Source organism: Ovis aries, chromosome 26, assembly GCF_016772045.2.
Source record: "Ovis aries strain OAR_USU_Benz2616 breed Rambouillet chromosome 26, ARS-UI_Ramb_v3.0, whole genome shotgun sequence".
NCBI lineage: Eukaryota > Metazoa > Chordata > Mammalia > Artiodactyla > Bovidae > Ovis > Ovis aries.
This window is the reverse complement of record NC_056079.1, coordinates 41,379,343-41,401,173: the sequence shown is the minus strand read 5'-3', so window position 1 is coordinate 41,401,173 and position 21,831 is coordinate 41,379,343. Positions and strand designations below refer to the sequence as shown.

Here is a 21,831-nt window from a genome sequence, read left to right as displayed (position 1 = left end):
GAGAGCCTGTGAGTCTGAGAGTCTGTTTCTGTTTTGTGAGTAAGTTCGTCTGTGACACGCTGGTCTCTGACTTACTCCACTTAGCGTGATAATCATCGATAGCTCCTTTGTTCTTTCTCTGTGTGTGGTCTTTGCTGACATTGGCATTTCTGAAGAGCCTAGATCTGGGTTTTTTGGTAACTTTTCTCTTGATGTGAGTCTGTCTCATGTTGCCTTGTGACTTGATTCAGGTTATGTACCTTTAGCAGGAATACCCTGAGGTGATGCTGTCCTCAAGGCACCCTGTCAGTTTGTCCCCATACTGACAGCATCCACTTTTTTGATATTCATTTGCTCTGGATCTTTTAGTTGTTCTACATGGGAGCTAGTTCCCCGACCAGGGATCAAACCCAGATCCCCCCTGTATCGGGAGCAGAGTCTTAGCCACTGGGCCACCTGGGACGCCCCTCCCCTCTTTAGACTAGGGAGAATATAAAGCCATATATATAATGATTTAAGATAGTCACTGCCCTCAAAGAGCTCATTGTTTTGTTGGGGTGACAAGTCCGAATTCCATTTGCATCAACGCAGCATTGCCACGTGAGAAGTGGCTCTCACGGAGAAGCAACCACCGCCAGGGTAGGAGGAGCTGTAGGGGCCAGGGGGGAGGTTCGCATCCGTTCACCGCATGTTCAGAAGGAACACAGTCCTGTTACGCACTTAGCCAGGCTGAGTTCAGCAGAGGAGCAAACTGCAGGACGGTTATTTGTGGGTCTCTCTGCCACACTGTGGCACGAGGGATCTTAGTTCCTGAACTTGAACCTTGCCCCCTGCATGGAGGAGCATGGAGTCTTAACCACTGGACCACCAGGGAAAGCCCCCCACCCCCATATATTCCTTATAAATACTGTGTGCTGTGCTTAGTTGCTCAGTTTGATTCTCTGTGACCCATGAGCTGTGTCCCATCAGGCTCCTCTGTCTGTGGGATTCTCCAGGCAAGAATAATACTGCAGTGGGTAGCCTTTCCAGTCTCCAGGGGATCTTTCCGATCCAGGGATTGAACCCAGGTCTCCCACATTACAGGTGGGTTCTTTACCATCTCAGCTTTAAGTAATTGTAAAAGTATTTATCTGTGTTTGGAAAAAAAAAAAAAAAACCTACAGGTTCAACACTCAGTAACTACGAGAGAAGGCAGGGAATGATTTAACCGTCTGAGTGATAGTTCTTTAACCAAAACAAGGTGATGAGAAATATTAATTATAAATCGGCCAGTGCTGCCAGCATGGAAGTTTTGTATCTTATATGCCGTAGTTCTTGCCTTGCAGTCACTTAACAGCCAACTGAGTTTAAATTCACTGAAGTTCATCATCTTGAAAGTATTCAAGATAACTACTGTTTACTAGACCTTTTAAATTACTATTTTGTTGTTGTTGGGCCACTTATCTCACATTTAAAACCAATAGTTAACTGCTTTCGTGGTTGAAATGACTGACTGGCTTGCTGCTTACTTCCAAGTAGTTAGGTAACTGTGACTTGTTCACAGTGGAAGCTTTACTAGTGTTTAGCAGCTTCCTAAAGAAGGAAGAACCAGTTTGAACGTATTTACACCTCCTACTCAATTCACGCTAAACAACCTCAACAAAGTTAAATCATACACTTTGTTCTGTTTTAGCAAGATCTCCACCAGATGAAGTTTAGCTTAACTCAGTACTCCAGTAGTTTACTGTCTGTGATCCAATCTGGACACATGTGAGGTGTCGTTTTAGAGCCCTAGACATGAGACGACGAGAAGTCTGCATAAAGTGACACAGGATGACCGCTTCTGAGAAAGGTTAAAGGTGAGTAGAGCTACTCAGTCACCTGCATACAGCCGGGCTTTATTCAAGTACAATGTGATGTAAATAGCACAGGTGCTCGATTCAGGGACAAGTTTCAAACAAGGAGGGTGCAAATGCATGATTTAAAATCAGGCAATACAACTTGGCCCGAGTAACTTGATGATAAGTGAAAGTGCATCAGAGGTTTCTTAGGAACCAAGGCAGGCGCAAACGGCCTGGCTTGAACACGTTCACAGACACCTAGAGACAGTCCCGACTGAAGGGCGCTGGCGCGCCTCAAGCTCTAGTTCTCCGCGCTCGAGTTGCCTTTGCTCTTCCTGCCGGGCAGAGGGAAGCTGGATTTGCTCTGGGGCTGCGAGAGCTTGCTGGCCAGCAGGGTGAAGGGCTCGATGAGGGTCTTGCGGTCGGTGACTGTCACCTCCCACAGGCGCACCTTCTCGCTCCTGGCCCACTGCTGGGCCACCTCGGCGTCCACCTGTCTCTGCTCCGAAAGGTCGATTTTGTTCCCTAGAACAACGATCGCCACCTGGAGGAGGGACGGAGGGGAAGGTCACACACTGCAGCGCCAGCTCCTAGACCAAACGGAGAAGGAAGACTGTGCCGTGTAACAAGCCGCTTTATCTGAGCTGCTTCTCAGACGTGACCTGCGTGGTAAGACGGCAGGGCAGCACCTCACCGCTTTCTTTGTGCATTTTGTTAAAAACAGGAATGCTCAACCGGCTGCTGTGAGACGCTGTAACCTGTGAAATAACCTGGGGTGTGAATGGAAGGGAGACGGGAGATTGCTGCCTGGGGTACAGATAACAGTCTGACTGGAGCGTGCCCGCGTTTCACTTTAGCTCTTACCTGCTGTCTGGGAAATGGGTGAGATGTCCTTGAAAACACAACAGGGCGCCCGGAGCCAGGAGAGGTCTGCACCCGGGGGAGCTGACTCTCCACTCACGTTCAAATCACAGCAAAGCGCCTGAGGCAGGCACTGAAGTACCTGCTGAGCGCGTGCCCCAACGGGAACACTGCGTTAAAGGCAGGGCGAGCGAGCCTTCTCTCAGTGGAACACTCGCCACGCTGGGCACACTCGGCCGACGCAGGCAGCAGTCACAGGGCAGCCAAAGCCGCGGGGAGGAAGCGGCATCCGGGTGTTGAGAGGCCCGCCAAGCTGACTCAAGCCGGAGGTGGGGAGGCGGCGGGGCCACAGCCCGGAGCCCCGGGCCGCCCCGCCTTCAGAGGCGCTCTGGCCGGCCTGTGACGCCTGCTTCTCAGCAGGAGCCGCCCTCCCGGCCGCTGCTACCCCCGCCCAGCTTCACCTGCGCCGATCCTTGTCGCCGGCTCTTCCCGACTGCAGAGGCGGCGCGCTTTGCCCGCAGACGCCCCCGCGGCCGGCGTCTGCACAGAGGCCTCCCCTGCGGCCAGTGGGACAGGCCCTGCCCTGCGGTGCCGGCGGGGAGGGGGTCCCCTCGGCTGCGCGCCGCCCCTGCCCCGTCCCCGCCGCTCTGCGGCCCCTGGTCACCCCACACGCCCCCCCCCCCCCCCGGCGGGATGCCTTCAGTCGGGCGGATGACCCGTCGGCACGCTTCAGAAGCCAGAAGCAAGTGTACTTCCACCACCGCACCTAACAGCCCTCCGCATCCTCTAAGCCCACGTGCACCCTCTGGATCAGGTGTCGCTCCACCAACCGTCCCCTCGCTGCTGCACCCCTCCGCTGCGCCATCCCGCACACAAACAACTGTCTCACCTGAGAAACCCTCCCAACATCCTTCTCCAGCCCCCGTCTCCCTCTGCGCTGTGTGCCAAGTCGTTTCAGTCCTGACTCTCTTGCGACCCCACGGACGGTAGCCTGCCAGGCTCCTCTGTCCATGGGGTTCTCCAGGCAAGAATGCTGCAGAGGGCTGCCATGTCCTTCTCCAGGGGATCTTCCCCACCCAGGGATCGAACCCGGGTCTCCTGCACTGGCAGGCGGGTTCTTGACTAGGTTCTTGCGCCCCTGGGAAGCCCTGCCCCGTCTATGGGACAGGACACCTACCCTCTGACTCCAGGCTCTTGAGCTGTTTGCTGTGCTCAGCTCCCTCACAGCCGGTCCAGCAGACTTTGAGGTGCTCCGCGTTTAAACACGACTTGACTTTGTTGATCTGCCTTCAGCATCTAACAGCCTGGTCACTCCCTCCTTTTTCAAGCGCCGACTTCACTTGCCTTCCGGTCTCTCTGCCCTCATCCCTTGTCTTGCTCCAGCTTCAGAGGCCACTTCCTGTGCAGACTCCTCCGCCGCGGTCTCAGCGCTAACCACTAAAGGTCAGTGTGCTTGAGAGCGAGCTATGGGACTAAACGCGGCTTCGCACCTTGTCCCCCACGGTCAGAGTCAGCATAGAGCGGTCAGTTTAAAACTAAGTCAAAAGGAAGTTCAACTTCCTTCACATGAAGGAAAAACGAAGCTACGAAGACACCCTTCACCTAGAAGAGGCACGAAATCCAGACATTTAGGCACAGGGTTGTCAAGACTGCACAACGGGCGCTTTCACTGTCTCCCTACAGCGGGCAACTCTGCACCGTCTTCACCCTCGACTCAAGCTCCTAACTTGTGCTGGTGGGTCTTCAACTATCTGCTAAAGTGCATGTGCAAAATAATAAAAGTCTAAGACTAGTCACTGTAGCATGGTTCATAACAGCACGTGACCCGAGGTGACCCGTGTCCAGCCACCGGAGGCTGGTTACATATGATACATCTATAGTCACGCAATGAATACGAGGCAAGCTTAAAAAAAAAAAAAAGGAATCCTGAGTCCTCCTAGGGAAGGACTCCAAGGTGTATTACATGAAAAATGCAAGGCGTAGAACCATAAGCCACCTCAGGCATAACAGAGAAGACTAAGAAAAAATATGTGCATTTCTATTTGCTTGTATTTATATGCAGAGACTGCAAGGGTGCCCCTCGACTAGGAAGGTGGGAAAATATTAAAAAACACACTTGGGTGCCAGAAATGGATGGCTGAGGACAGGTGGGAACCAGAGTTCACTGGAGTCCTTTTGATGTACACTTTTTATTTATGAACCATGCGCAAACATTCATTTTCTTAAAAACAAACATGAAAATAAGTCATCTAACCCAGGCTACACCCTGCCCTCCCTTTGCCGCCACCCTCGCCTCCCGCCCGCCCGCCAGCACCCCCCATCCCCGCCTCCCGGAGCAGCCCCTCTGGAGGCCGGCCTGGCGCCCCTCACGTCCCGGATCTCAGCGAGCAGTCCCCGCAGGGAGGCCTTCCCGCGTGGCCGCCCGCCTCCCGCCAGCAGCTCTGTGGGAGCAGGGACTTCCATTGTCTCCTGTGTCCCCAGCCCCTCACCAGAACAGTGCCGCCCACAGCCCGGGAAACTGTCCAAACTCGTCTACACGGAGCTACCACCTCGCCCAGGCAGAAGGGCTGTCACTAAGAAGTCTGTAGACGGGCTTCCCTGGCGGCTCGGCGGTACAGCCCGCCTGCCACGCAGGAGACACGCGTCCCACCCCCGACCCAGGCAAATCCCACCCGCCGCAGAGCAGCTAGGCCCGCGCGCCCGAGCCGGCTCCGCAGGAGGAGAAGCGCAGTGAGCAGGCCGCGCCGCAACTGCAGAGCGGCTCGGCTCGCGGCGACGACAGCCACCCGGCAGCAGCAAGGCCCAGCGCGGGCAGGAATAAACGATAAAAAAGAACAAAGTAATGCCATCCGTAGCAACATGGATGCACCTAGAGACTGTCATAACTGCAGTCTGAAGAAGACACATACCACAGGAAATCACTTACATGTGAAATCTAAAGTATGACACAGCTGACCTGACACAGGAGGAGACTCGGGGAACAGACCTGCGGCGGTCAGTGGAGACGGCGGGGCGCGGGGGCGGGGTCAGATCGGAGAAACAGGGTCCCGCCGCACAGCAGTGTGTGACACACTACAGTCCCACCTATGTCAGCATTCTTGAAATGACAAGGTTACAGAAATGGAGAACAGGTGAGCCAGTGACTAAGGAGGGAGGGCTGGGCAGGGAATGCGTGTGGACACAAGAGGTCCTGCCGCTGCTGCCAAGTCGCTTCAGTCGTCTCCGACTGTGCGACCCCAGAGACGGCAGCCCACCAGGCTCCCCCGTCCTTGGGATTCTGCAGGCAAGAACACTGGAGTGGGTTGCCATGTCCTTCTCCAATGCATTAAAGTGAAAAGTGAAAGTGAAGTCGCTCAGGCGTGTCCGACCCTCAGTGTCCCCATGGACTGCAGCCTACCAGGCTCCTCCGTCCATGGGACTTTCCAGGCAAGAGCACTGGAGCGGGGTGCCATCGCCTTCCCCAGTGCCTGCACGCATGCTAAGTCGCGTCATGCTAAGTCTGCGACCCCGCAGACGGCAGCCCACCAGGCTCCTCTGTCCCTGGGATTCTCTAGGCAAGAGCACTGGAGTGGGTTGCCGTCTCCTTCTCCTGAGGGACCCCTGCAGTGCTGGGAAGGCCCCCAGCTGTGTCAGCGTCAGGGTCTCGGCTGTGTCATCTGCCACGCTGCTGCTGGCGTTTAGTCACTAAGTCGTTTCTGACTCTCTGACCCCGTTATTTGCAGCCCACCAGGCTCTCCACGAAATTCTGCAGGCGAGAATACTGGAGTGGCTTACCGTTTCCTTCTTCAGGGGATCTTCCCGACTCAGGGATCAAACCCGTGTCTCCTGCCATTTCAGGCAGATTCTTGACCACTGAGCCAGCAGGAGGCCCTGTTCTACAATAGTTTTGCAGGGTGTTACCAGCACTGGGGGAAACTGGTGAGAGATCTCTGCTGTTTCTTAAAATTGCACGTGAATCAATAATCATCTCAAAATTAAAAGTCTGACATGCAAAAATATGTAAAAATTAGGTTAAGACCATCCAGTGGTGTTAACAGGTTCATGACATGGTTCCCTAAGCACTGAAAAGGTGCTTGACCAGGAGAAAGCCTGCAACAAGAGAGCTCCAGGCGGGGAGCCAGTGGCTGAGGAGGACTGCCAAGGGGACAGGACCATCCCACTGAAGAAGTGTGCAGAAAGCAGGCCCCTGGCGCGGCCCTGGGGTACAGGGACAGAGGAACGGACACGGGCCAGATCACCAAGGGCTCCACAGACCATAGGAAGAGCTTATTTTCAAGTGGTACATCAATAGAACCCAGTAATTATTCATTTTTTCCATTTCTTTCCTTTCTTTTCCCAAGGCTGAAGACAATCCTATTTATCCAAGGAAACAATAAAAAGCCCTAGGAAACACTGGTCCCAAATGATGTGAAATGAACTATGTATGTGAGACATGGAGTCATTAAAGTTCAATTTTACATGGAAACAAGCAAAGGCAGAGCCAAGTGCTGGTCCTGGTTGAACCCAGTCAATCCTGTATTTCCTGGGCTAAGAAAAAAAAGTCATGACGATTACAGATATTATGAATACAACTGAATGCTTTTAAAACATTTTAATTGCCCGGAAGTCCATGCTACAATTTAAACAGAATTCACAGTTGCTTTTTTTTTTTTAACAGCCCCACTTACCTCTTTTTTATCTTTGAACTTATCAATTTCCTTCTTCAGAAGCTCCACTCTTTGAAAGGATTCAAGGTTATTCACACTGTACACAAGAACAAAGCCGTCTGCAAATGAGAAATAGTGCTTCGGCAGCTCCACGCCTTCCTGCAGGCCTCGGGTGTCGTACAGGTGCAGCTGCTCCTTGACGCCCCGGTCCGTTTCCACCGACGCCATGTACACGTCCTCCAGCGTCTCGCAGTCCCCCAGTCCTGGGCGAGAGGCCAGTCATTCTCTTTTAAGCCTTTCCTGCACCTGTTACCACACTGCCTCTGCTTTTTGGCTGCCTAGCGCACAGAATCTCAGCTCCCTGGCCAGGGACTGAACTCGCAGCCCCTGCACCAGAAGGTGGAGTCACAACCGCCGGACCACCAGGGAAGTCCCCGGAAATTACTTTTGTATATACCAATATGAAATCGCTGCGTTAGTCATCTGAAACGAAGAATGGTGTCTCAACTTTACCTCCATTTTTTAAAAAAGCTATTAGTTTTTGGACAACTCTACCAATTTTTGAGTATTTTGTTGTTGTATACAAGTTGGCTTTCTAGGTTCCTTATTCACTATACCAAAGAATCATATTTCCACTTACTAACTTATTTAAAATGAAAAGTAGTTAAGATTCTTTTTTCCATATAGGAATACTTAGGAATAAAAGATAAAAAGATATATATATATGTATAATACATATTTCTATATAGGAATAAAAGATAAAAATTTGGCAATGAGGTTTACTATTACTTGTTTTTAAAAAGTAACTTACAAGAGGCAGAGAACTTAACATCTAAAATGGTAATTAAAGTCTGGTTTTTAAAGTAGTTTCAACAGCTAAGCAGCCCTGTTTCCTTCATCAGAGTCAAGGACAGGACTTGGGTAATCTTGACTTTTCTCTGCACAACTTCCACTATTTCCAGGGTCTGCTTAAAGGACTCAAAACTGTGCATGCCCAGTCTGCGTCTAAGCACCAGGCCTTAGTTCCCAAGTACCTACTGTGCACTTTTGTGTGGCGTCTTCCATGTCCTTCACACTAACAAAGACTTGTTACCCTTCCGCCCACACCTGTACCTCCTCCCTGATTTGTCCGGTGATTGCCATCCATCGGTTCAGTGCCAAGCATTCTCTCTCAATGAAGGAAGTATGGGTGAAAGTTAGTCACTCAGTCATGTCCGACTCTGTGTGACCCCATGGGCTGTAGCCCACCAGGCTCCTCTGTCCATGGGATTCTCCAGGCAAGAATTCTGGAATGGGCTGCCATTTCCTCCTCCAGCAGATCTTCCCAGCCCAGGGATCAAACCCAGGTCTCCCGCATTGCAGGCAGACTCTTTACCGACTGGGCCTCCAGGGGAGCCTGGTGCACACGGATGGAAGTATGGGTGAATATGCTCCCAAACCAGCCCCTTGACTGCTACGGTCTCTGCTCAGCCCACCACCTGCTCCCACTCCCCTGCCTTGTGCCCTTCTCCTGAACCACTATCAACAGCTCATCCTCTCCAGACTCTGCTGAAATGTCAGCTCTGTAGGTTTTCTTTGGATTATCCTCTATTCTCCATCCTGCGCTTCCTGTGTCTTGCACAAGTAAGACCATTTCACCCGTCCATCTTTTCATATCTGTCCCCTCAGAAAGTGGAGGGTAAACTCCTCCAGAGCCAGGGCTGTGGCTAATCTCTCTCTAGTTCTGAGGACCAACAAATCGACTTACGGACGTAGAAAGTCCTCAGAGATCATCTGAGTGGAATGAATGAGTGAGTGAGTGAGCTCACGCCTGGCGCCCCAGTTTCAACCCCCTGCTCCCGGGAATGATCAGCCTTACAGGCATCTTACTCTGCTCCATCGGTGTGCATTTTGTCTCTGCAACTCATCCGTAACTTCCTTGAGAGAAACACCCATTCAGTGTACATGGCAAGTATTCAACAACGGTTTGCTGACAAGGAGGTTAAGATGAGAAGATGAACACTCTGAATTTCCATGACTAGTGTGACGGGAAGTCCATGAAGACACAAATTTGGCAGGGCTTTGATTACAAAAAAATGTTAAAACAAAAACTACCAAGACTTTGGTCACGGTGAATGTTTTCTCCACCAAAAGCCAGTCTGCTTCCCTTCCTCCCATTAAGCTTAGACCTTTTGAGCTTCTCTCATCCTATAAGCCGTGTGAAGCCAGACTCCTCGCCAGCTCTCCGGATCGCCTCTCCCACTCCCACTCCACGCTGCCCTGTCCCAGCGGGAGACCAAGCTGCACTCCTGGAAAGGACAGAATAGAGGCTGCTGGGATGGCAAACAGAGGGCAGAGTGGAAACAGGCAAGCCAGTAGCCTGCTCCCAACTTGGGGCCAGCTCTTCACCCTCTAGGCAGAGGAATCTGGGGAATCTGACCACTGAAAAAGTTGAAAATCCTAAATATGCTAACCTCTCAGGTTAACTATTAATGACAAACGCCCCACCCAGGTCACCTTATAATGAAGCAAAGTCACGAATCCTACCCACGGGCTCAGAGCTTTAAATTAGCTTTTCAGTTTGCCATTGTTAATTACTAAGCAGACAACCAAGGGTTACCAGACCACTGAGAAAGAAACCAAAAAGCAGGAAAGAGCGCCTGGAAAGAAAGAGACTATGCAAAGAGGAGAAAACAAATCAAAAACTACCAAATATTACACTTAGAGAGTGCATTCATGAAATAAGAACAAGATACTAAGAAATGAAAACTGAATATAAGGGCTAAAAAATAAAAGTGAGGAAAATTCCCATAAAGTAGAACCAAACACTGAGAGACAGAAAACAGGAGAGGAGAAATTTTAAACATCAGTGGGTTCGTCCAAAAGATCCAGCATCCAAAAAAGAGTTCTGGGACTTCCATGGAGGTCCCGTGGCTTAAGACTCAGCGCTTGCAACGCAGGGGGCGAGGGTTCGATCCCTGGTCAGGAACTAAGACCCCACACGCCATGCGGTGTGGCCAAAGCATTTGAAAACAGCGTGTAATCACAGGAAGACGTTAGATTCGGAAAACCACCTCAGCATGTGTGCGCTCAGTCATGTGTGACCCTGCGACCCCATGGACTGAAGCCCTCGGGGCTCCTCTGTCCATGGGATTCTCCAGACCAGAGCACTGGGGTGCGTCGCCATTTCCCTCTCCAGGGGATCTTCCCGACCCGGGGATCAAAGCCTCGTCTCCAGCATAGAGAGTCACAGGGACAGGAGTAAACAGTTTGGATGCCCCAGGGTTACGACTATGCCCAGGCACAGAGGGCTGTCTGAGGCTGTCATCGCCCAAGGCCCCATTTCATCATGAAACATTTTTCACCCAAAGAAAGGACTGGAAGATATGCTCCAGCAGACGAAGGGTGTAAACAAAAGATAACAAAAGGTCTAGAAACAGGAACTGAAACCCAGAGAGAAGAAGCCAAGAGAAGTCCTGTGGTGATAGCTGTGCAACAGGCCGAGAGGACGCCGGGTCCCAGAAGGTCTCAGCAAAAACTGTGCAACAGGCCCAGAGGACGCTGGGTTCCAGAAGGTCTCAGCAAAAAGTGTGCGTGTGTGTGCGCGTGTGGTGGGGGGTTATCTGATACAGCAGACCTCACAGAAAACAGAAACATCTGGACACGCATAAGAGTTAGGGAAAGGTATAAACAAAACTAAAGAAATGACCGACAGGGCAGACGTCAGCCTCCATAAAGAGAGAGAGAGGAAGGAGACACGGGCATGACACTGCTCAGCTGAGAACACCCACGGTGCCAGCAGCTCCAGGTGGGGTCTGCCAGAGACCCCTCGAGGCCTCCTTCCAGGGAACCCACACGGGCCAGGGGTCAGACACGAGTGAGCAACCAAACACAACAACACGGGCAAAGCCTCTTTCATAACAATACTAAGGCGTTCACCTTTTGCACTATGTTGACATTTGCTGATGATGCAAAAGTAACGGTGGGTAAAACCAGCGTTGGCTTAGTACAAATTCAGGCAGGGGCATCTACAGTGTTAGTGGCTGCATTCCTCACCACCTCCTACTGCAGTTTAAAAAGAAAAAGTCGATTTCATTTAAGAATATCCTTGATAAAGCAGCAAAAATTACCAAATTTATTAAATCTCAATCTTTGAGCATGTATCTTTATCTTTTCAGTATTCTACGTGATTAATGGGAAGTCTGCATTAAGTATTTCGCTTAATCGATGATGTGACTGGAGGGAAAGTTCTTGTGTCCGAGCTGCAAGCTGAACTAGGCTTCCTTTTTTAAAGAAATGACACACAAAAAGCCATGGGTTTTTTGGGTATCTGACAGACATTTTCTCAAAGATGAATAAGCAGAGTCTATCGTTCCAAGGAAAATAACTGACAGTATGTGTGGTTAATGATAAAATTTGTGAGCTTTCAAGCAAAAAGGAGAATTCTATCCATTGGCATGAACTTGATAGCCTCCCAACAGCAAGGACACTGGTGATGACATTAACAAATGTTATTCGGAAAATCAGTATTTTCCAAATGACCCATTCATGATAAAAAACCATGCTTGGGTAAAAAACCCATTTGATGTGCAAGACAGATCAATGTGATTTTAATGTAATACAAGCTCACTGATGTGGTTTCAGGGTTCACACTGCGTAACCATCAATGACCGAGTTTTGGTGAAATACCAAAGCAAATCCTGAACTATCTGCAAAGCTATCTTTTTCAACCACATACTTGGGTGAGGCCAGATGTTCTTCATGTATTTCAACTAAAACAACACACAACAGCAGGCTGAATGCAGACACAATCGTTTATGATAATCCAGCCGCCTTCTACTAGGCTGGACATTCGATTTTCAGAAATGTAAATCAACAATCATGTCACTAAATTATTTTTGAAAATATAATTATTTTTCATAAAAATGTGTTCCCTTAGCATGTAATAAATTTATTGTTCTTTAAGTAGTACATTTAAAATTTTCCTCAGTTTTAATTTCTAATGTAATAAAAATGTCGCAAGACATAGTCTACATAAACAAAAGCTGTGGGGGTTTTGACAGGATAAAGGGCTTCTTTTTTCCCCCTTGGGCATAATTTGTTTTTTTGTACAAATTAGAATCTGAGGGTAAAAATTTCACAACTATTAATGCAGCATTTATGACAGGAGCTATGGTTTTGGGGAAATCAAAAAGTTTTCGGAATTTCTGAAACAGGCATCGTAAAAAAACTGAATGTGGAGTTAACTAAAGTTGTTAAATATTATTTCGGGAGGGTAGAAGAGAATCAGAGCTCATCAAAATGGTTAATAAAAATAAGATAGAAATGTGCTCCAGAGTTCTTGCCACTGACAAACATTTCAAAGATCCATGAGTCTACCTAAGAGAAGCCTCCTTTCATTCTGTCTGTGACCTCCTTAAAGCCAGAGAGGCCTCATCATAGCCTGGATCACAGGGGAAGTACAGAACATTTTTAACTCAATGAATGGATAAATGAATGAGATAGTCCAATTCAAAAAGTAGGTCATACTGCAGCAAACAGCTGTCTCTTCCATTCTTAAAACCCATTCAGCGGTATTGGAAAGTTGTGTATGAAATGAGAATGAGAGATCAATGTATCCCGAAGTCAGTGGGTCTGTGACTCCAAGACTGCTATTCATGATGTAAATAATCTACTGGAAACCACAGACAACATTGTCTTGCCTGTTATAACTCCTGTTCTAACAGAGTAAGTGTGAGCACTCTTGAATGTCGACAATATAGAACCGTTTTCTCCTTGCCCCAACATCCCCCTTCCGTCTCTGTCGACTTCTCCAACCCTCCCGGCCCCTCTAGACAACACCTCACCCATCTCTAGGCCATCACGGCCAACCAAAGATCCCAACCAGTTCCCAGAGCCTACAGAGAAACTAGAGAAAAAAATCTTACCAATAGTATGGTTCCCATAAAGGAGCTGCTCCAAGATTGCTGTCTTCCCCACAGACAGCAAGCCACAGACCACCACCTTGCAGCCTTTTCCCATCTTCTCTTCAGAGACGGCTGTGAAGAGAAGAGAAGGCCTTTCAAAGAAAAAAGCCCTTTCCTGTTTCTATGTTTAAATGTAATTAGTAATATGTACACAGGGGGATACTGGGTATTGCAGGTATAAAAAAGAAATAGAGAGTAAAGTTTGTTCTTCCAAACCCCATTCCCTGGTTCCCACATGCCCCCTTAGAGCAATCAGCGCTATGGTTCCATAAATATCCCTGCAGAGGTGACCTAGAGAAACTCAAGAATACACGTATAAACACGCTTGTTTCAAAAAGAATAGAGACATATAAAGACTATTTCAGTATGTATTAAAGTCTACAGCAATCCAAATAGAATCCTAGGTGAATCCAGTCCTTGAAAGACTGCCTGCTCATCAATGTCTACCTGGAGAAACAAGCATTTAAGTAAAACTTTAAGGAGCCATGAAGATAAAAATTTGGATAGAGAATGGACATCATTTTTTAAAAGAAGCATTAACACTATCAATGCCAACATTAGTCTTTTCTCAGGAGAGCGAGACACTGGATTTGGGGCTGTCTTAGTCACAATTCTTTCTGAGTCATGGTTCTTCATGCTAGAAAAATTGCTCAGGCACTTTAAACTGAAATAAAAGGAAAACTCATTCCTCTTTGCTGCCTCAAATATCCAAGGAAGAGAGAGATCAGGTAACATTTTATTGAATTTTCCTCAAGGTTTTTTTTGTTTGTTTGTTTGTTTGTTTTTAATTTTCCAGAAGGCAAGGTAACAGAAGACAAGGCAGAAACAGAAAAAAGACTCATTAACTACATCAAAATAGCCTGCTGAGAGGATTCAGACTCCCACACTGCCTTTTGTCACCTTCCAACACAAATCTTAAGCATCGCGTCCTCCAGCTCTCTCACCTAGAAGTGTGGAGGGGCTTCCCGGGGGGCTCCGTGCTAAAGAACCCACTTGCCACCCTAGGAGACGTGGGTTCAGTCCCTGGGTTGGGAAGATCCCCTGGAGCAGGAAATGCAACCTACTCCAGTGTCCCTGCCTGGGAAATCCCACGTCACAAGAGTTGGACATGACTGAGTGACTAAAACAGAAGTGTGGAACATGCGGTAACTCTGACTTAAAAGGCATGCCACAACTCCTTCAAGGCAGAAAACAGCAAAAATGTTCAAATAAGCATCCGCGGAGAGACCCGCGAACAGCTTTCTGTATGCGCATGTCCCACAGCACTCGTTTTTAACCACGATCTAAAACACTAAGCGAGAAAGAACTTTCCATCAGCCTTCTCTACTTTCTCAGTCTGTGATTCTTTTAAACTGAGGTATAGCTGATTTCCTTGGGCTTTCCCAAGTGGCACTCGTGGTAAGGAATCCACCTGACAATGTAGGAGACACGAGAGATGAGGGTTCAATCCGAGTCAGGAAGATCCCTCTGTGGTATTCTTGCCTGGGAAATTCCACGCAAAGAGCCTGGCAGGCTATAGTCCACAGGGCTGCAGAGTCAGACAACCGGGCACGCACAAGGCACATAACTGATTTCCAATATTAGCTTCAAGTGTACAAAGTGATTCGAAATGTTTATGGATTATACTCCATTAACAGTTACTATTAACTTGGCTATATTCCCTGTACTGTACAATATATCCTTTTAGATTGTATTTATGTGAGTTGTATAACAGTTGTTCCTCTTAATCCCCTCCTCCTGCATCGCCCCCCTCCCGCTTCCTTCTCCCCATGGCAACCACTAGCTTGCCGTCTGGATCTGTGAGTTCACGTCTTTTCTGTTATATTCACTAGTCTGTTTTTTTTTTTTTAATGCCACGTGTAAGTGGTAACATACAGTATTTGTCCTCGTTTCATACGCTCCAGGTCCACCCGTGTTGTGGTAAACGGCAAAATGCCATTCTTTTTATGGCTGAGTAATATCCCATCGTGTGTGCGCATACCGTGTCTACTTTATCCATCCACCTGTGGGTGACCGCTTTGGTTGCTTCCGTATTTCGGCTGTTGTAAATAACGCTGCAGTGAACGTTGTGGCGCATGTACCTTTTCAAATGCGTGGTTTTGTTTTCTTAGGCTGTAAACCCAGGAGTGGCAATGCTGGCTCATTTGCTAGTCCTTTGTTCTTTGAGAAGCCGCTAGGCTGTTCTCCACAGAGGCTGCACCAATTTACCTTCCCATCAGCGGTGTAGGAGGGCCCTCTTTTCTCCAGTTCCTCAGCAGCACATGCTCTTCGGAGACCTCCTGGAGACAGCCATGCAGACAGGTAAGAGGTGCTCTCTCACTGGGGTTCTGATTCGCATTTCTCTGACGATGAATGAGAAAAGCTGAGCATCTTTTCATGTGCCTATTGGCCACCTGTATGTCTTCTTTGAAAAACTGTCTATTCAGATCCGTCACTCATTTTTACACTGGATTGTTTGGGTTTTTTGATAATGAATTGTTGTATTTTGGATATTAACCCTTATCAGTCATATTATTTGCAAATATTTTCTCCCATTCAGTGCGTTGTTTTCATTTTGTCCGTGGTTTTCTTTGCTGAGCAGAATCTTTCAGATTTAAACAGGTGCCATTTGTTTATGTTTGCTCTTGTTTCCTTTGCCTTAGGAAACAGATTCAAACAAACACTGCTAAAATTTATGTCAGAGCGTTCTGCCTATGTTCTCTACGAGTTTTATAGTTTTCAATCTTGCATCTTTAGTCTGTTTAGAGTTTATTTTTGTATACTGTGTTAGGGAATGTTTTAATTTCACTCTATTATATGCAACTGTCCAGTTTTCCCAGCACCACTTACGGAAGAAATTTTTTTCCCCTCCATTGTATATATTCTTTCCTTTGTCATAGATTGTCAAAGTCTACAACTATGTATAACCCAAGTCAGCCACAATGCGAATCACATGAGATATTTCAAAGCTACTATTATTATAGTACAGTAATAACACAGTGCTCATTTCCAGAGATGTTACATTTTACCAGTAGATGAATAATCATCACTTAAGTGATATAACAGGTGGCATGCTCGCAATCTTTCTGAGAAATCTTCCCAAGAATATTTATCACCTACTTCCAGGAGAACCACTTCTCATAGGGGACTTTCAGTTTCCGAGTACTTGCAACAGAAAAATTCTCAGTCTGTCTTTATAAGGGCAGGGTTTGGTGTAACACTAATCATCTATGGTGTGGTAACACCTATGTCAGCAGCTATGGCCTATATTAAAAGGTTTTCTACAGATCCTTCTGAATTTGTGATTAATGTCATTTCCTTTATCATAGGATTCTACCCTCTCTCCATATTGTGGTCTTCTGTAAGTTATACTACTGAATCTTTCCTTCAAAGGGTTTTTAATATTAGTTAAAATCTGGGACTTCCCTGGTGGTCTAGTGGTGAAGACTCTGTGTTCCCAATGCAGGAGCCCTGGGTTTGATCCCAGGTCAGGGAACTAGAACCCACACACCACAACTAAAGATCCCACATACTGCAACTAAGAGCTGGTGCAGCCAAATAAACTTTTTTTAATGGGATTTGCATGCCAAGTGAGAATTATTAAAAATAATAATGGTTAAAATTTAAAGAAAGTTGCCACCTAACTATGAGAGAAGAGAACAAGAAAGTGATGGCAGCACAAACTACTTCTGTTGTCAGAAAAGGTTGCCGTTGGAATCTCAATTCTGATTTTTCTACTGTTTTCTATTGTTACTTCCCTTCCTCCAAAACATCTCAGCCCCACAGAATTTGTAAATACCAATCCTCACTTCTTCTCCCTATACTGTTCAACCAGAAAAGTCCCCCATTATCACAGACTATGCCAACCTTCAAAAAAAGTTCAAGTGCTTTAAAAGAGTAGGTACGTACTGTAGTTGAGGGAAGCTGCTGTTTTAAGAGAAAAACAAAAAAACCAATGATTACCAACAATAGACTCTGTGAAAGGGAGGCGGGTACGAGTGCCAGGGACTGTAGAAAACTGAAAAAATGCTGAAATCGACAGACTCCTGAGAAATCCAGAAGTCAAATATTCCTGAGACTCTTTGGAAGTAGTCTTAATTATCTGCTTTAAAAGTGTACTTTAATCCCTTGTGACTAGCAGATAAAGTATGTTAAAAATATGCATTATTTTGTATTTGTGTATAAGAAATTGCAGGAGTTAGTTATTTCAATACCTCAGAGGAAACTTCATTAAGGGCAAACAACAAAAGGAACTGCAAATGAGGTAATTCAAACACTAGATAAGGACTTTAAGGTTTTTTAGGAAAGAAAGAAAACAGAACAGATCATGATAAATATTTTATACCACCAAAAGAAAAACAAAGATGAGAGTGTGATTCCTTAAAACACACCTGAGACGTTCTAGGTTCTTAGTTGTCTTCACGTGGAAAACAATAACACTACATAAACCCGAAGATCAGTGCCCTGCTTTACCATCAGATAAAAAATATGAATTCTGAGGCACAAGCTACTGTGTGTAAAATAAATAAGTCATAAGGCTACACTATACAGCACAGGGAATATAGCCAAATATAATTTAAAACTGCAAATCACTGTTGTACACCTGAAACTGGTGGGGTCGCTAAGAGTCGGACAGGACTGAGCGACTTCACTTTCACTTTTCACTTTGATGCATTGGAGAAGGAAATGGCAACCCACCCCAGTGTTCTTGCCTGGAGAATCCCAGGGACGGGGGAGCCTGGTGGGCTGACGTCTATGGGGTCGCAGTCGCACAACTGAAGCGACTTAGCAGCAGCAGCAGCAGCATATCAACCATGCCGCTATAAAATTCATTCCTTAAAAGTATGAATCCTTCAAAAAAATTAACATCTAAGGTCAGATTCTGAATGAGTAACATTAAATACACACAAAAACACTTCATTTTTTATGCATGATCATGATGGTAGGGACTCTCATGACGTACAAGGAAACTGTTCTCACACTTATTTATATATACTCATATTTACAAACAAAAATTACTAAAAGCTCAGTTCTCTAAGCATTATAATATTTCATAATTCCCAAACATAATAGATACGCACCATTTCCTTCCAAATATAAAAGGTCATCTTCAATGCCCTAAATGGGCCGGGAGTCACAGGAAGAGACGGGGTGGCCAAGCCGCTTACTAAAACCAGGTTTTGAAAGTCTGAGAGGCTCCAGAGTAGACAGCTGACCTCGAAGGCTCCTTCTAATGCTCTGAAGTTACGAGCGCGGAAACTACTTACCCAGAAACCACGTCAACACGAGGTTAACACCAAAAGCGGTAGCTAAGGATGCTTGTACAGTTCCTACCCTAAGAAACTGCTGGACAATAAAATTCAATCTGGGATCTATGCATCCCTGATACTCTGATGGATTAATAAATGACTAAGAAAATATGCTTAACAGACAAAATCTGATAGTCTTAAATACATATCGGTTTGCCTTCCAGGCTGATCAATAATGTGGTTAGAGAATAAAAATGTGATCTAATCCATTCTGTTGAAAATAAAGCCCTGTCAGTATTCTCTTTGAAGAGCCATCAGAGACAGCTGACAACCTGAAATTGTGAGTATCGCTGTTTTAAGGAAATTATTCTAGTTTTAAAGTAAAAGACAACTTTTTTATGCAACTGAAAAATATTAACACTGAAACACTGTTGACTTCATAAAGAGATGTTATGGATCTTATCGTGTAAGCATAGCAGGAGGAAAATTTCTACTCCTGCGCGTTGGTTCATGTAAACATAATGGATTGTGTGCAGTACTGCCACTTACCCATATATGAATACATTTTATTTACATAAATATATATTAAGAGTTTTGCAAACAACATTACACATAGTAAATACAATAAGCACATTCCGGTTTACCATTCTTCTACTCATTCAGTAAATATTTACGGAAGGATTACCATAATGACAAGCATTAGGGATAAAGCAGAGGGCAAAACCAGAAACGATCACTGCCCTCAGAGATTTCAAAATCAATTGAAAATACCATCCCAAATCTTGCAAAATTACTACATGAGACATTGCAAATTAAGAAACAAAACTGCAAAACCTAATTAAGAAATTAGCAGTCATTAATCACATGGTTTTTCCAGTGGTCATGTATGGATGGGAGAGTTGGACTGTGAAGAAAGCTGAGCGCCGAAGAATTGATGCTTTTGAATTGTGGTGTTGGAGAAGACTCTTGAGAGGCCCTTGGACTGCAAGGAGATCCAACCAGTCCATTCTGAAGGAGATCAGCCCTGGGATTTCTTTGGAAGGAATGATGCTGAAGCTGAAACTCCAGTACTTTGCCATCTCATGCGAAGAGTTGACTCATTGGAAAAGACTCTGATGCTGGGAGGGATTGGGGGCAGGAGGAGAAGGGGACGACAGAGGATGAGATGGCTGGATGGCATCACTGACTCGATGGATGTGAGTTTGAGTGAACTCCGGGAGTTGGTGATGGACCAGGAGGCCTAGGGTGCTGCGATTCATGGGGTCACAAAGAGTCGGACATGACTGAGCGACTGAACTGAACTGAATCACATTGCCAGAATCCTCTTTCCAAATGATGATTCCAACTTTGCAATCAATAGTTCTTGACTAATCTTTCTCACACCCCGCATCTGATCAATGAGACTTCTACCTTTGGAATGCATCCATGGCTGGACCAGTTAGCACCTCCATCACTAATGAAGTAGCCCAAGGCACCATCTTCTCTCACACGGTCTCTCAAAGATGCCCATGTCATATTTCCCAAATCCGTGAGTATTCTACTTTACATGGACTTCTGGGTTACAAGACTTCTGAGGTTGTGACTAAATTAAGAACCTGAGAGGGGGAGATCACCCCGGATTATCTGAGTGGACCCAACATCACCACAAGTGTCTTTACAAGGAGGGACAAGAGGGTCAGAAAGCGAGACAGAGATTTGAAGATGCTACAATGCTGGTTTTGCCAATGAAGGAGTAAGGAGCCAAAGAATGCAGGTGGCCTTTAGAAGCTGGAAAAGAAAGGAAATGGATTCTCCCCTAGAGCCTCTAAAAGAAAACACAGTCCCAAGAGACAGCCCGATTTTAGCCTAGTGAGATTTCTGACCTACAGAACCGTAAGACAACAAATGTGTACCGTTTTAAATCTGTAAAGTTGCTGTAATTTGTTTCAGCAACAATAGGAAAATGAATACAACTTCCTAACTGGCCACTTTTTCCTTTCTTCCTTTTAGCCTCAAATGATCTTTTCTTTTTTCGGCTGCGCTTGCTTGTGGGATCTTTTAATAATTCCCCCCAATCAGGGACTGAACCCGGGCCATAGCATTGAAAGCACTGCAGAGCCAGAGAATTCCCCCAAACGATCCTTTTTAAAATGTAGGTCACATGAAGTCACCCTTCTGCTCAAACCCTTCCAGCGGTTTCCAATCTCAGAATGTCTGCAAACCCACAATCCTCATAAGAACCTCCACCTCTTTGATGTCGCTTGCTAGTTTCCCCTGTGGCTCGATTCCAGCCACACGGCTGTTCTATTAACGCAGGTACTCGCGAGCTTGGCACTGTTCCCTCTGACTGAGATCGGGCCCGGGGCTCAAGCCTTTCCTCAAATGTCACCCTGAAGATTCTGGCCGAAATTTCTACCCCCATCCCAATACTCCCTACCATTTCGCTCCCGTCAACGTCTGTCCTTAGCACTTACCACAGAATACAACATATGTATGTTGAATGCCCTATTCCAAGAAGCTAGAATCTTTGCCACGACCCCAGCCACCTTCCCAGCAGCAGGGCGCAGACAACGCATTTCATAAATCAAAGTCCCTGTCAGGGCTTTTACAAGGGTACCACTGCAACTAGGGAAGAAAACAAGCAAGATCGGAAATGGGGCTGGAAACTAACCAAACCCGTTAATTTAGACGACAAAGGGGTCTCCTACACCTTCGCCCCATTTCAACTTAGAACGTGTAAGAGTTAAACCTCTTCATTTTTAAAATGAAGATACTCTGGAGGTGCAAAAAAAAAAAGAACGAAAAAAGCCAGTATATAAACTGTCAATGAAGAACGCAACACAAAAGGTCTGCATTTTCTCAGCTTCCCCCCACCCCCGAAAACGCTCGCACCTGCCGACCAGATTGTGGCATATAAATAGGTTAAAAAAAAAAAACAAACACCAAACCCATGGTTCTGACGGAGCAAACCCAGGGCCAGACCTGCACGCAGGAAAAGCGCACCCGGGCGGGCCCCGTCCCGGCCCCGCGCCCCCGCAACCCCATCTGGAGGAAACCCCTCAGAGCGGGGTCTGCGACCCCAACTGCTCCGGGAGGAGCGAGGCCGCCGCCGCGAAGCCCCCGCGCCTCCAGCGGCCCACCCGGCGGGACCCCCGGCCTGTGCGCGCGTCCGTCCAGGGAGAGGGGGCGCCCGCAGCCCCCCGCAAACCCGCCCGGGAGCGCCGCGGCCCCGGGAGCCCCGCCCCCAACCTGCCTCTCGGCCGCAGACGCCCGGCTGCCCGAACCTCGCCGCGGACGCTCGCCGCCGGCTCTCAGGCGCGCGTCCCGGGCAGCAGGGGGCGGGACCCTGAGGCAGGTCGCGCCCAATCCTGGC

The 21,831-nt window shown here is 47.1% G+C and overlaps 1 protein-coding gene and 1 long non-coding RNA gene across 4 annotated transcripts; one reads left to right on the top strand and one right to left on the bottom strand.

Annotated features, from left to right (window-relative positions):
- Positions 1-1,799: 1,799 nt before the first annotated feature.
- On the bottom strand, positions 1,800-21,771 carry NKIRAS1 (NFKB inhibitor interacting Ras like 1). Of its 3 annotated transcripts, XM_042241347.2 has the most exons (5): positions 13,213-13,322; positions 11,225-11,350; positions 8,420-9,594; positions 7,328-7,569; positions 1,800-2,343 (listed from the first exon to the last, which is right to left on the bottom strand). In XM_042241347.2, exons 3-5 carry the CDS (start codon positions 8,469-8,471, stop codon positions 2,101-2,103), a joined length of 537 nt encoding a protein of 178 aa, XP_042097281.1. In that variant the 5' UTR covers positions 8,472-9,594; positions 11,225-11,350; positions 13,213-13,322; the 3' UTR covers positions 1,800-2,100. The 3 variants fall into 3 exon arrangements, with proteins under 3 accessions (XP_042097281.1, XP_014960142.1, XP_014960141.1); XM_015104656.4 differs by lacking the exons at positions 8,420-9,594; positions 11,225-11,350 and adding an exon at positions 21,708-21,771 and having other exon boundaries at positions 13,213-13,323; XM_015104655.4 differs by lacking the exons at positions 8,420-9,594; positions 11,225-11,350 and adding an exon at positions 21,712-21,771 and having other exon boundaries at positions 13,213-13,323.
- Positions 2,339-16,798, top strand: LOC132658690 (uncharacterized). The gene is made up of 2 exons (XR_009598614.1): positions 2,339-6,578; positions 7,001-16,798. It is a non-coding gene; the product is annotated as an uncharacterized LOC132658690 (long non-coding RNA).
- Positions 21,772-21,831: the final 60 nt, after the last annotated feature.